General features: G+C 50.0%; 1 protein-coding gene across 2 annotated transcripts; it reads left to right on the top strand.

Annotated features, from left to right (window-relative positions):
* The first annotated feature begins 548 nt into the window (after window positions 1-548).
* On the top strand, window positions 549-15,089 carry arhgap45b (Rho GTPase activating protein 45b). 2 transcript variants are annotated; one of them, XM_068593058.1, is made up of 24 exons: window positions 549-697; window positions 1,730-1,970; window positions 2,763-2,954; window positions 5,052-5,195; window positions 5,486-5,570; window positions 6,742-6,814; window positions 7,710-7,785; window positions 8,330-8,461; window positions 8,997-9,058; window positions 9,281-9,391; window positions 9,465-9,545; window positions 9,636-9,803; window positions 9,978-10,115; window positions 10,231-10,427; window positions 10,515-10,615; window positions 10,719-10,805; window positions 10,918-11,019; window positions 11,111-11,274; window positions 11,347-11,535; window positions 11,625-11,762; window positions 11,906-12,186; window positions 12,268-12,505; window positions 13,375-13,483; window positions 14,268-15,089. In XM_068593058.1, exons 1-24 carry the CDS (start codon window positions 578-580, stop codon window positions 14,735-14,737), a joined length of 3,699 nt encoding a protein of 1,232 aa, XP_068449159.1. In that variant the 5' UTR covers window positions 549-577; the 3' UTR covers window positions 14,738-15,089. The 2 variants fall into 2 exon arrangements, with proteins under 2 accessions (XP_068449159.1, XP_068449158.1); XM_068593057.1 differs by lacking the exon at window positions 549-697 and adding an exon at window positions 837-1,266.
* The last annotated feature ends 45 nt before the right edge of the window (window positions 15,090-15,134 follow it).

Below are 15,134 nucleotides of genomic sequence, written 5' to 3'. Positions count from 1 at the left end.
CATGTAGGAAACACACACGTGTGTGAAGGATGACCTGATGACTGAACAAAGCAGCGGTTGTTGTGTTTGTGTTGCGGCAACTCGTCTCAAAGTCACTTTTAAGTGTTTCAACTTCTAGGACGCGGCGTCTTGAGTGTGATTCAAACGCAATTAATCCACAAAACCCCCCAAAAAAGTCTATTTAAATCACTCCGCCCTTCTCCGTTGAGACAGAGAGAGAGAGAGAGAGGGGGGAGGGGGTGGAGGGGTAAAGTGAACGCGCGCGCGCAAAGCGGATGCCAGGAGCGCACGCACCGTTTGCGGCGACGCGTCTGTCTCTGCGCCAGTGAGCCTGCGCGGCTCGATGTGCGACAGCGGCAGCAGCGGCGACAGGAGGAGGCGGAGGAACACAGAAGGACAGCTCGCGTGGCTGCGCGTCGGCCCGGATGGCACCGAGCAGCACCCGCTGAGCGCGAGCAGCAGCAGCAGCAGCAGCAGCAGCAGCAGCAGCGGCGGCGGCGTTGGCGCACGAGCAGCGCACAAGTGGCGAGTCGCCGGCTGGGTCGGGGACCTGCGCGTGAAGCTCCGAGAAGCCGGTATGGACGGAAAGGGCACGCTGAAGATGTTCGCCCGGAAGAAGCGCGAGTTGATCAAGACGCCCTCCATCTCGAAGAAGAGCCGAACAGGAAGCCCCGGGCCGCAGAGCAGCGCGCCGTCTGTGAGTAGCGCGAGCATCACTTCTGGTTTCTTGTGCCTCGCGCGCACTGCTGCCCTGTGTGTGTGTATGTGTGTGTGTCAGTCAGATGACCTTCAGTTGGACAGGGACTGGCTGCAGAGAGGGCTCCGGACAAAGGGAGATAGATGGCACTATAAGAGAGAGAGAAGTTTAGTGTGAGTGTGTGTTAGCTGACTGTGTGTGTGTGTGTTAGTTGACTGTGTGTGTGTAATAGTTGACTGTGTGTGTGTGTAATAGTTGACTATGTGGAACTACCTTTTATGCAGAGTTCAGGAGTGACTGCGCACTGACTCATCTGGCTCCTCTCATAGGCAGCAGCGTACTCCCTCGTGGTGAGACTGCAGTGAGTCAGTTAAACAACTTCAATTTTAAAAAGAGAAAATTAAAGAATAGTGGCCGTGTGCTCGCGCTAGAATGGGCTCTGAGCTGTAAACATGCTGAAACGGGTCAACAACCCTTACTCGTCCAGTCAGAGGGTTAAGAAAGCCGACCCGAAGGCCAAGGACAGACTGGACATACTGCCCAACAAGTGCAACGTATGGCTTAAGCAGGTACGTTCCTGTGTGTGTGTGTGTGTGTGTGTGTGTGTGTGTGTGTGTGTGTGTGTGTGTGTGTGTGTGTTCAGTTGGCTTTGCCACAGAGTCTCTTGTCAGCCTCTCAACTCTACCTGTTAAAGTTCATTATAAGTGGCAGATAAGATGCACTAAACTAGCAAAATAAGTTTGTGTCTTTGGAAAGAATACCACTTTTTTTGTTGTTGTCGTCTTATTCCGAGTATATAAATGTCATTTCTGTGTCTGTTTGCCACACCCGGCAGCAGCTCGGAGTCAGGAAGTGTTGCACAACGCGACGCAGGATCTTGTGAAAGTCTCTCCATATGCGTGTTTACCAACAACAAGCGGCGCTGTGTTCGGGCCCTCACGCCGCCACGGCCGAGCCGGGAGGCGAGGAAGTCATGTGATCATCTCGACCCTTTTTTAAAAATGATTTGTTTGTTCGTCTTCTCTCGCTCAGCTGTCCAGCCTGCAGGAGCAGCCTCGGAGAGATGCGGGCGACGCCGGCCTCTCCTCTTCGTCCTGGTCGTCGTCGTCCTCCTCGTCGACTCTCACCCCGACGTCCGCCGGGCTGCAGGACTCCTCCGCGTCCTGCCCGGGCACGCCCAGCGCGCAGCACGCCAAGCTGGCGGCGGGCTGCCCGTCGCCCGTGGCCACCCTGAAGAGGCCGACGGCGCTCAGCCGACACGCCAGCGCCGCAGGTCTGGGTCTTTTGTCGAGTTCATGAAATGTGCAGAAAACACACACCTGAGACGCAACGGGAACGCAAATTCGGTGCACAAAATATACGGAGAGGTTTGCAGACGTTGATGGTTTAGTCTCCAAAACGATCCATCGCAATGTCCCAGAGACAAAGGCAACATTCTCACGTGATCTGTCCAGAATTTTAAGATATTTCAAGTTGAGTCAACGACGATATTAAACGGAGAAGAGCAGCAAAGCCTCGCTTTTTAAAGGAGTAGCTCATTCACGGTTTGTCAGAGTTGTACCAGATAATTGCCGCCACTCTCGCGCCCGTTGGTTATTTTTGGCAGCCAGTTAGCTTAGCTTAGCATAAAGACTTAAAACGGTGGGAAACCGCTAGCCTGGCTCTTTCCAAAGGAAGCTAAATTCTCCATTTGGCATCTTTTCTAAAGCTCACTGCCTCACATGTTGTGTCTGGTTTGGTCTAACTTATGAAAACCAAAGTGTTAAACGCCAAAATGTCTGTTTTCCATGCGGTAATGTAAATAATTGCAAATTACTGCAGGTTTGTTAAATGTTAAACTTGCAAATAATTGTTCTTACAATTGTTTTTAGACCTCGTCCAGCACTACTGTTTTACTGTTTCTGTTTTCTTTAATGTCTTTTTTTGTGTCTTTTTTTATATTTATCTTGTGTATTGTATATAAGTACAAAGAGCCAAGTGAAACTGGCGTCTAATTCCATGTATGTGCAAATTTACATGGCCGTTAAAGAGATGGATAGATGAATAAATGAACCGTCTCCCTCAGGTTTCCCGCTCCAGTCCTGGGTGTTCAACAAAGGCCAGGGGAAAGGGGCCACGACCCCGACGACCCCGACGACCCCGTCCGACGGCCCGGAGAGCACGGCCATCGAGGTGGAGGACATCCCGGCGCTGCTGAGGGACGTGGCGCGCTTCGCGGAGGCCGTGGAGAAGCTGAAGGACGTCGTGTTGGCTGAAGGTGAGCGAGCTCTCTGAGCTGAGTGGAGGCCAAGGAATTCAGTCAAGTTTTAGATTTCGGGCTATTTTTGCAAGAAGGAAACGTCCCAAATACACATTCAGGTGTTTTTAATTGACGACTTTGTCTGTTAGTGCATGGAGGTCTGCAGCGCTGTCATCATTTCTTTTAATTCCCGGCAGACTTCTGCATCCAGCTGGTTTAATAAATGCAAAACAACAATCAGAGATCCCATTTAGAAATGGTGGACGTGATTATTTGCATGTCGAGCGGCGGAGTGAGATTCATTGTGACAGCGTGCGGCTTCAGGCTGCTCGCTCAGGTGTGAAACAGGACAACTGTTTTTTTTATTTTTTAATGTTGTGTACATTTAGAATACGTTTGCAGACGGAACGAAACACTACGGCCTCTCGTCTCCTCTTCCCCTTTCGCTTTTTGAAGCTCCAGGCTCGTTTTCAATTTCACAAAAGAGGACCTGAGGTGTCAACAATAGTTTTTTTTTGGGGTGGGAAATGTTGCATCAGTCGTCTCCTCCGATGACGAGGAGTCGTGCTCGCGTCTCGGTGAGCGTCTGAGGTGAAGGGGCTGCGTTTCCGCCGAGTCGACCGCGGGCTCGTCTCCAGCAGGAAGCCGGCTCGCTTCTGGTTTACTGGCGGCCTCTCGCTCGCTCTCACGCAGGCGCAAAATGGTGGAAACGTCTCCAGCATCTCCTCCTCGGAGTCGACTCCACCTCCTGCTGAAAGTTGTGTTTGTTTTTTTCTCCCCCCTCGCAGAGTTGAGAAGCGGTTCAGTGGTTCAGATCAAGCGGGACAGGTTTGGTGCGCTCGTCTTTCTGGCCGTTGTTATCTGGCCCCGTCGCGTCTCGTTCTCCACCCAGGGAGCGCCTTCCAAACAGGAAGCCGTGATGGATGGCCTTCGACAGACGAGCCACGCTTCCTCCACCTCGTCGCCCCTTTAATCGGCTGCAGGATCAGAGTTTAGGCCTCGTGTCGCCCCTCCCCCCTCCTCCCCATCGCAACGCACCACTAAATCTGGAGGTGCTTCCTTAACGTCAAACCAACCGAGACTAAGGAGATTTTAGTTTGTTTTCCCAGCCGCAGAAAGCAGATGTTGCCATAATTAGTTGCTAATCTTGCGTAACAATAGAGATGACCACATCCCCTCCGGTGCGGTGTTCAGGTCACCGTGTTCTTGTCGTCTTCGCTGCAGCGCAGACGCTCTGACACACTTTGGCTCAGACGGCCTGTGGGAGGATGGAGGAGCGGCCGCCCGCCGGCCTCCTCTCTGAGCGACGCCAGAAATAAAAGAAGAGGACTCACAGAAGAGCAGAAGTTCCCGAAACTAGTGTGTGTGTGTGTTTTTTTTTTGTGTGATGGGAGGAAATGAGGCTGCAAACGTGTCAGCAGGGACATCAAAGCAGAGGAGCGTCGACCCGTCTGGCTCGCCGGACTCGGCCTCTCGTTATCACTCAGACTGTTCGTCTCCATGTCGTCGTCTTCGTCTTCGTCTTCGTCCGCCGCGCGCCGACTTACAAAAAGAAAGGAAGCCGTCCAGAAGAGCCGGTCGATGGCGGTCTCGTGTGGTGAATGCGAAGCTGCCGTGCAGCCAGTAGCCTCTTAGCTTAGCATAAAGACGGGGGGACGCTCCGTCCGAAGGTAACAAACACAATGTGTCGCAGCCTCAGAAGCACATTTTTATCTTTTCTTGAACACAACTTGTTTCTCTGGCGAGATCGAGGAGAGAAAAAGGGCGTTTCTACCAAAACATCTTTGTGTAATTTCCTCTCAGTCTCTCTGACAAACATTCATTGTGTGAAGTATTTGGAGAAGAAAAAAGCGTTGAACAAAACAAGATGAGTAAAGCCGTTTCATGATGAATCCCTACCTATATAACCTTTAAAAAAATTTAAAAAATTAAAATTCTAGGTGACAGAGAAAATAGTTCTCAACATTTGTGGGCCTGTTTCTACTAAAATATCCACTAAAAGATGATTTTGCATTCATTTACAAGGAGTTGTAGTCTTTTGAGATTTCACTGCGTTACTGTCGTTGCTCCTCTCACCTTCCTCCTCTTCCTCCTCCTCTTCCTCTTCCTCCTCAGGTAAAAGGGAGAGTCAGCGGCCGGTGGCTCACGAGTGCCTGGGCGAGGTCCTCCGGGTGCTGCGTCAGGTCATCAACACCTACCCTCTGCTCAACACCGTGGAGATCCTCACCGCCGCCGGCAAGCTCATATCCAAGGTCAAAGGTCAGTCGTCAGAGACTATAAAGCCTCACAGCCACCAGGCCCTCTCCTTCCTGGTGACACACTCGTTTGTACCGGGACGCTTCGTGTTTCAGTGTGAACGAAGTGACAAAGTTCGGAGAATCTTCTTCAGCCATTTAACTGAAGTTTCAGCAAATGAACGCTTTCATTTAAACGAGATGTCTTTCATTAATAGCCGTGCAGTTTGATCTGTGTGTGTGTGTGTGTGTGTGTGTGTGAGTTGATTTGGTCAGCACTGAAACCTGAACGCATGCACCGTTGTGATTTTTCAGGTTTCCACTACGAGGCTTGTAACGAGGCGGATAAAAAGGACTTTGAGAAGGCCATTGAAACCATCGCAGTGGCTTTTAGCAGCAAGTGAGTATCTGATGCACCTCCTCTCTCTCTCTCTCTCTCTCTCTGTCTCTCTTTATCTCTCTCTCTGTATCTGTGTGTGTGTCACATTGCGTACAAAGTCTGTTGTTGGAAATCTGGAGACAAAGTGCAGCGATGGTGACACATTTGCATGAGGCTGAACCGAAAAACAGGAAGTGGTTCTTTTTTCTTCTTTTTTTTGCTTCTAGCGTATGACACAAAACCAAAACTCTAAATTTCTGTCGACTACCTGGCAGGTTGCTACAGACCGGAGGCGATAACAAATCACCAGAACGTTCTACTTGAGACCAAACGCATTATTGAAACACGTCGACTATGAAAACCGTCAAATCAGGAGTGTTTTTCTGCTTCTGCCTGATAGTTTTTTTTCATGTTTTCAGTCTTTAAAAAAATAAAACATCACGACTAAATAGACGTAAAACCCGAGTGGAGAACTGTGTTTGTTTGTGTAATTGTTGCACCGGCGCTTCATCAGATCGTCGGTGGCGTTTCAGGGTTTAGACGTCCGACACGGAGCTTCAGGAGGAAGTGAGCTGGCGGAGACGGTTGAGATCTGCCCGACGTCTGTTTCCTCATTCGCTCCTCCGCTCTTCCTCTGCGCGACTCGACTGCCACGAAGCAACAGACCAAACGCAGAGATGCATTCTGCTCAGCCTGAAGAATAATAATAATAATGATAATAATAATCAACGTCAACGTCAACAGGGAGTGGAAGAGGAATCTGTTAGCAAAACTACTGCTTCTAAAAGTTGCACCAGCTCTCATTTTAATTCACATATATTGTCCACATGTTCAGTTTTTCTTCTGTATTTCTTACTTAAATCAAATAGACAGGATTCTGAATCTGAAGGAGAAGTAGTTCTTTGACCGTTGCAGTAAGATCATCCCAGTGTGTGTGTGTGTGTGTGTGTGTGTGTGTGTGTGTGTGTGTGTATGCGCGTGTGTGTGTGTGTGTGATCACTTCCTGACTGCATGTTCGTAGCTCTGGAGTCTTTCCGTGAGGCCTTCCTTCCTCTTTTCTTCTAATCTGCCATTTTCAGTCCCTTTTTTTTCCAACACATGATTAATGATTGATTACCGACCCCCACGCTCTCCGCCGTGACCTCTCGTCAGGTCCGTTTGATATTTACGTCTCTGTTGTGTTTCTCCTCAGCGTGTCCGAGCTGCTGATGGGCGAGGTGGACAGCAGCACGCTGCTCTCTCTGCTGCCCACGGAGAGGAGCCGGGTGAGCTGCCGCACACTGGAAATAATCTGCAGCGTGCATGTTATAATCAAGCACTAATCTCTTTGAGACAGTCAAGTTTTGCATTGTAAAAACATAAAGATTCTCTCCCGTCACTTCGCCATGAAATATGACTACAATCCACCAGAAGTCTGTCCGAGTTTACGCATAAAAATACAACTTTTTCTTCGAAATTGCCTGAAATGGCGAGTCAAAAAGACACATTTCAAATTATGTCGGCATTTTTTCACTCCGTCGTGTCACCCCGACACCCCCGTCCTCAAAGACTGTGGATTCCTCGTGTTGCGTGGTCAACAGGAAGTCGCATCGCTGGAGTCTCCTGAAGGCCTCGAGGAGATAAAGCGTGCCGAGACCCATCCTCCCATATTTAGCATGCAGGAGAAGTATTTAGCTTGTCACGCGCAGTATGCCAACAAGTACCAGGATGTCCTAATCTAACGCAACGTGCTTCTTTGGCTATTTTTACCCACAATCCTCTGCGCAGTGGCTATATGCTCTGTACTAAAAGTAAAAAGCAAAATATATGTTATAGTTTTGGGTAAACCACTTGAAGGTGCTCATCGTTGTTAGCATCCTTAGCGTTGTTAGCATCATTAGCATTGATGCCGTGCGGCGACATTACACGTAAATTCAGTCCTGTTCATATGCAGCCATCTTCCATCTGAGATTAACCCTCACACCTTTTCTGAATATTAAACGTGTGTGTGAGTAGACGCACACGTTTAATTGTTTAATTTTGACAAGTTAGAACGTGCAAATGGCGCCGATGCAGCAGAAAGAATTACTACCCGAGAGTATTTCCACTGGACGGTGGAAACTAAAACGCATCCCTCACTCAGTCGATGACGGCCTCTAATCTCCTAATCTCTCCGTGCAGTCGATGGAGAACCTGTACGCTGCGACCGGACATGGAGGCGACGGCGGTCAGTTCAGGAGCGACCTGCAGGACATGGGTAAGGCCGCTCCGCCGCCGCTCGTCCACGCACTCGTCTGTCCCTCGTGGCGGATGTTTGTGACTCTTCTCCACCTCTGTCCCTGCAGTCACGCCCTCTTTTTGTTCTTATATATCTTTAAAAAGCTTCTACATGTTTGTTGTGTTCCCTGTCACCTGTTTCTGACAGAAGGGGGCGCTCCAACATTTATTGGAGTTCATGTAAATGTCCATGTTGTTCCACACACTGTGGGGTCGCCCCCTGCTGGTGTAAAGACTGCGCTGCACCGATGTGTCGCGGCTCGAGGGCCAGAAAGTCACTGCTAATCTCAGAGCAATGTTTCAAACGGTGATTTAAAAAGTGATAGTTTGACCACAGTGAGTTAAACACAGTGGTGACAAATAAATAAAGACTCATCCCCGAAATGAAACGCACCACGTGAGAGTCGTAACTGAGTCTTTGCTCGTCTAAAACCGGTTGCGACCGCCCCGCTTGGTCCTGTGCACCGACCGTGTGTGTGTCTGTGTGTGACCGTGTGTGTGTCTGTGTGTGTGTTGGCGCGCAGGCCGAGCCGAGGAAGTGGACGTGATCCTGCAGAACAGCGAGGGCGGCGTGGACTCGGCTCTGCTTTACGCCAAAACCATCTCCAAGTACATGAAGGACCTGATGAGCTACGTGGAGAAGAGGACGTCGCTGGGTGAGTCCAGTTCATCGTCATCCTGCTGGTTTTAAACCAGATTATGTTGTAAACGCGGATTAGGAACAGGATTACGGATCATTTGAGCTCTGAATTCTTTGCAATCAGCTGGTTTGATTTTAGTTTTTATGTAATTTCTTTTTTACTTTTTACTGTTTAGTTTGTTTATCTGTGTTTTTATGTGGTGAAACTTTATAAAAGTTCATAATCTCCACAGGATTATACTTTAAATAATGAAATACAATATTAAACACAAAAACAATTCATTACAGTTCGCTAAATTTATTTTTTTTAATATCATTTTATGAGGTTATGCGACTGAAAATGAGCATAACACTTATAATTGTGTTGAAATGAATGATGAATTGAAGAGATGTCGATCACATTAATATAAAGCTGCTGCAGAGATGAAGCATTTTGTTTACATCGCACCGGTTCCCTCGAAACAAAGCTTGTCCCTTCGAACTTTTGCAACTTTTGCAATAAACTCTGCAAGGTAATCTTTGCTCACACCTCTTTTCTTCTGCGTGACCAGAGTCTGAGTTCTCCAAAGGCCTCCAGAGGTTGTACCAGTCCTGCAAACACAGCATAACACACGTAAACCCTCCGTTTATTTCACCTTTTGAATCCCTCTCGCTGGATAATGTGTGATGATCGAACGTTGACCACTAGGATGAACTTTAAAGTGAAGCAGCATTCTCTCTCTCTCTCTCTCTCTCTCTCTCTCTCTCTCTCTCTCTCTCTCTTTCTATCTCTCTCTCTCTCTCTCTCTCTCTCTCTCCGTCCCTCTCTCTCTCTCTCCGTGTGGTCTCCCTTCAGCCCCACATGCCTCTCTTCTCCATCTACTCTCTGGCTCTGGAGCAGGACCAGGAGCAGAGTGTTGGTCTGCAGCAGGCCAACACCACCCTGCACACACAGACCTTCATCCAGGTAAACACACGTGTGTCGCCACATGCACAACTTGTGTGTGTGTGTGCATGCTAACGCTCTCCCTCCCGTGCAGCCGCTGATGCAGCGGAAACAGGAGCACGAGAAGAGACGGAAGGAGATCAAGGAGCATTGGATTCGAGCCAAGAGAAAACTGGTACTTGTGTGCACTTTGAGCGAGCGTTTGGCCGTGACGCTGCTCTTCTTCTTCCCCTCACGGAGGCCAACACCGACTCTCTGCTTGCAGATGGAGTGCGAGGTCAACCTGCGGAAAGCCAAGCAGGTCTACATGGTGCGCTGCGAGGAGTACGAAAAGGCCAAGACGGCCGCCTGCCGGGCCGAGGAGGAGGGAGGAGGCTCGACGGCCAAGTCTGTGGAGAAGAAGAAGCGGGTGGAGGAGGAGGCTCGCAACAAGGTTCTGACCAACGACTTCATTTTATTCTCTTTTCAAGTCTGTTTCACAGCTTCATCAACATTTAAAGTTGCATATTTAGAGCTTCACGTTCTTTTTTCCGGTGGGGGGGGTCGTGTTTAAAATGTTTAATCAATAAATTGTTGCGCGTGTGTGCGTGTGTGTGTGTGCGTGCAGTCGGACGAGGCGGAGGCCACATACCGGACGTGCATCGCAGACGCCACCACTCAGCAGCTGGAGCTGGAGCACACGAAGGTCACGGTGCTGAGACAACTGCAGGACGTCATCAAACAGAGCGACCAGACCCTCCGCTCGGTGAACACACACACACGCACACACACCTGGTGTCAACTTCTTACCTTGTTTCCTCTCTCCTCGCTCTATATTCTACACTATATTGGAGGTTTAAAGCGGCGTTTCCTCCCCCCAGGCGACCATCTCGTACTACCAGCTCATGCACATGCAGACGGTGGCCCTGCCGGTCCACTACCAGACGCTGTGCGAGAGCAGCAAGCTGTACGACCCGGGCCAGCAGTACGCGGCCCACGTGCGAGACCTGCAGCTGCCGGAGCAGCCGACGGCCCACTACGCCTTCGAGAACTACTCTCCCTCCAGCTCGTCGTCACAGTGAGGGCTGCGGGCCGAGACTGTCCAGGTTTTCCAATTGAAACCTTTCGAGATTGAAACGTTTTTCTTCTCGTTCCGCTTTCGCAGCCACGGCCCCAGACTGAGGAACGACAGCTTCAACACGGAGCAGACGACCCAGACGGACGCGGCGGCGGGCGACAACAGAGACGCCGAGGCTCAGCGCAAGAGTGAGTGAGGCCTTCAGGCCCGTTGAGGAGTTTTGGGGTTTCATTTCATTCCGTATTTCAAGAGTAAACAACATGTATTTAAGAGAACGCGTCTTCTCCACAGGGCTGGGCCACAAGTCGTGGGGGTCGACAGTGAGCGACGACAGCGTGGGAGGAGAGGGAGGCCTCGAGTCTCCCACCGCCAGCACAAGTGAGGGCAGAACCTGGCGTGAAACGTGCACCAGAGTCCTTCCTAAATGACCCAGAAGATATATTATCTTCACATGTGAGCGGAAGTGTTCTCAACTGTGTTTTTAATCCAGGTGACATCAGTAAAATTGCCCGCACGTCATCCACCGGAACGATGTCGTCCAACGAGGACGCGGACGAGAAGGACGGGAACGTGACCTCGTTTGAAGCTTCGAGTAAGCCTCACGGATCTTAAAACCTGAGAGGAAGACTTGCGTCTCGTCTTCTTTCCTTTTTTAAATGTCTGTGTCTCTCTGTTGTCTTCAGACATAAACGGCATGGATCCCGACGTGGTGGTGTCCACCAGACCTTTCCGCAACGTCGGCCTGTCCAAAGCGGCGCAGACCCACCGGCTGAGGAAGCTGCGCACTCCTTCAAAGTGCCGCGAGTGCGACAGCTACGTGTACTTCCAGGGGGCCGAGTGCGAGGAGGTGAGTCCCCGTCGTCTCGGACGCTCTCGCCCGATTGTTCGCGAGGTCACCGGCGTCCTTCTCCTCCCGCAGTGTTACCTGTCGTGTCACAAGCGCTGCCTGGAGACTCTGGCCATCCAGTGCGGCCACAAGAAGCTGCAGGGTCGCCTGCAGCTGTTCGGCCGGGACTTCGCTCAGGTGGCCGGCTGCGCCAGCGACGGCATCCCCTTCATCATCACCAAGTGCGTCTCCGAGATCGAGAGGCGGGCGCTCAAGCTGAAGGTGAGAAGGGTGACTCCAGTCGGGTGGGAAGTGAGCACTTTTGCCACGGCGTCTTCTTTGAAAAACCCGGCCTCTTCCTCCCCGCGCAGGGCATCTACCGGGTGAACGGCGTGAAGACGCGCGTGGAGAAGCTGTGCCAGGCCTTTGAGAACGGCAAGGAGCTGGTGGAGCTGTCCCAGTGTTCCCCGCACGACATCAGCAACGTCCTCAAGCTTTACCTGCGACAGGTAGCTGCTAAACGCTCCAGTGTGCAGGATTTAGTTCTTCATCCTCTCACTGGACCACTTTAATTATCTGGTTTTACATGAATATATCGGCTCTTTATTTAACCCCCTCAGCTCTTCTAACGCTTCTTCTCGTTTCCTTTAAGCTGCCGGAGCCCATCATGCTGTTCCGCCTGTACAATCGCCTGATGGGTTTGGCGAAGGAGAGCCTGCAGGGCGAGGCGGAGACGCCGGAGGGAGACGAGGCAGAGCCCAGCGGCGGCGGCGGCGTGGTCGTCAGCCCGGCGGCGGGCAAGGGGCTGGTGGACCTGGGCCCCGACACGGACCCGGAGGTCCTGGTGCTGGTGGACAAGCTGAAGGAGCTCCTGGAGGAGCTGCCGAAGGCTAACATCGCTACGCTGCGCTACATCACCCGCCACCTGCGCAGGTCAGTGACGCTGAGAGTAAAAACAGCAGGGAGATGGAAGTCTGGGTCCTTGATCCTTTGACTCTCTCTGCACCTCTCCAGGATCTCAGAGCTGGAGGACGACAACAAGATGAGTCCCAGTAACTTGGGCATCGTGTTTGGTCCGTCCCTGATGCGGCCCCGCCCCACCGGGGCCACCATCTCCCTGTCCTCGCTGGTGGACTACCCCCACCAGGCGCGCATCGTGGAGGCCCTCATCGTCTTCTACTCGTCCATCTTCCAGTCCAAAAGCGCTCAGTCCCTCAAAAGCTGCCGCTCTGCTTCCATCTCCACGGAGCAGGTGGGACAGAAACTCTTTAAAAACCATCTATCTATTGTCGTTTTTTCATTTTCACTGATTTATCAGTCAGTTTATTCAATGTGGACATCACAGTAGCGTTTGAATGAAAACACACATTTCGGCACAAAGACCAGACGCACTGCGTTTGTAACGAAACACGAATGAACAACAGTTTATTTTTAATAAAACAGAAATAAAATGGGGTGAAAAGAGGATTTTAAACCTTTTAAATAGTTTGTTTACATACCGCCACTGTTAAAAACGTTTTTTTTTAATGCGTTTTTTAGTTTATTGGACACTGACAGACACAGCTGAGCCTGTTGTTGTGTTGTGGCCTTTTTTATATAAAATTTGATATTTAGATGTTGCTGTGGATTCATGACGTCAAAACCAAATATTTGGTAATGTCTCATTTGCATTGAAGCTTTTCAGTGACATGAATGAGTCCTAATGTCACGACACGCACCAGAAAAGTAACCGTGTACTTTGCATCACAGCAGCTAGCTGTAGAACCACTATGTCAGTGCTTTAGGGGCTTTAGGGAGGTTTTTTTTTGCTAATAACAGATTAAGAGTAATTTGTTTTACTCAAATTAAAAGATGGTCTTGCTGAGCCAATAATGTATGAGCGTGAACTAAACCTGGTGTACCTGCTTCCTCAAAGGGAAGGGGTGAAAATAAATAAACTACATCAGAACCTCAAGTTCCTGATCGAGTTATGACCCGCAGTCAGGATTCATATGAATACAGCTTCTCCCTCCTGATTTACATGTTTTTTATATTTGTATATATTTGTTAAAAAAGCCAAAGGACACGCTTGCGTTGTTTTTCTTGATAACGATCTCTTCGTCCTCCTCCTTCCTGGTTCAGGGCAGTGTTGCTGAAGACAAGGCCGTGAGCTCTGCTGACGCCGAGGAAGAGGAGGGAGGCAGCGAGGAGCCGAACAAACCAGAATCTGACAAGACGGAGGAGGGATGTGGTACGTTTTCATTCCTTTTATTATTCATCCGTAAAGCCGAGGTTATACGATGCTGAAGGAACTGATCCAACTTCTCCGAGTGACTCAGAAGAAGTGGACCGCAACCACATTTCTGTTGCCGTTTTGTTATCCGTGTGCGTGTTGAAACGTCTCATGGTCGCGTTCATGCAAATGCACGATGATCGTAATCAGCGGTACCCTGAAAGTGCACAACACACTCCATGTAGCTGTTTGTCACGTGAACAGATGACATGCAAACACGAGAGTAAATGCGACGCAATGCAAAATAAAAGATTTGCGTTTCGTGCCCGTCAGCGGTGAGACGCTGCTCCTGTCATCACTGACGTCCTGACTTCTTTTATCGTTATTTATTCAACAATTGCACATGTAAAATATCATGATTTGTACAATAAGAAACTGTAAAATACATTTATGTGCCGTTTTAGAATCAGGAGCCCCAAGAGCCCTTTTATTAGACGTCATAAAAATATATTGCTTCTAAAAAAATGAATTAAAAAAAGTAATTATCTGTAAGATTTTGCCTTAATTTGAGCCGTTTTATATCAGGTCACAAGTTGCAAATCAAGAAAAAAACATGAATAAAAAAAACAAACATGTTAGGTATCAAATTAAAGATAAAAATCAGGGCTACAATAATATGTAGTGCTATGTACGACCTCTAAACATGACGAACAATAAATAGAGTTATGGTTCAGGCTTCAAGGGCTGCAGCATAACTTCAATACCTCTGCGTCACCGTTGTGCTCGTTCATCTCCCTCTCAGGAAGCTCGTTGGGGTCGAGCGAGCAGCTCTCCGACTCGGAGCAGGACGAGAGCGGCCAGCGGGCGGCGCTGTCCCGCGGCCTGGTGAAGCAGGAGAGCGAGGCGAGCGTGGACGACGACGACGACGACGACGACAACGGCGCCGAGCAGCCGAGCTGCAGGGACGGCCTGGACCCGTCCGGCCGCTCCGCGACACCGACCGACCCGGAGCCGGATGCGGATCGGGACCGCGGCGCCGCGGAGCCCCCCGCGCTGCCGGACAGCGGCCCGCCAGACGACGAGGCGGCGGCAACGGCGGCAGAGCGGGACCTCAGCGCCTCTCTGGCCGAGCTCAACGTCAACAACAACAACAACAACAACAACTACCCGTTCTCCCCCACGTTGACCTTGTCGGGGTTTCCACTGGCCCGTCTGTGCAGAGAGAAGTTGCCCCTCTCCAAGAACAGGGACAGCGAGCCCGAGTTTGTCTGAATCATTGCGTGTGTGAAGTTTGTTAGTTTTGAGTTGAGTGACAGGATTATTAATCTGTTTTTTATTCATTAGAATCCAGCGACGCCTGCACCTGGCGGGGCGATCGTGTTGCGTACATAAAGGTTTTATTATTTTGTTCAGCTTCGTTGCTCTGTCCTCTGCGCGCTTACAGCTGTTTGATGCGATGACTGAAATGATTAAATACATGCTGCTGCTGCAGAGATACGTTTCAACATGCGAGCTTGAGGACCGTTGGGTCTTAAGTCCCACTTCAAAGGGCTGTCGGTTTTTATTTCAGCACTAAAAGATTTTTAAAAATAAATTTAGCCGTCTCTTATAAATGTTGCCTTGTTATGGATGTTTGGTCTGTTATAATAAACATTTACATTTTAAAGTC

This window comes from Clinocottus analis, unplaced genomic scaffold, assembly GCF_023055335.1.
Source record: "Clinocottus analis isolate CAN_PGR_092001 unplaced genomic scaffold, fCliAna1.0.p SCAF_28, whole genome shotgun sequence".
Classification (NCBI taxonomy): domain Eukaryota; kingdom Metazoa; phylum Chordata; class Actinopteri; order Perciformes; family Cottidae; genus Clinocottus; species Clinocottus analis.
Note: the sequence above shows the minus strand (reverse complement) of the source record. Positions and strands in the feature narration are given on the sequence as shown.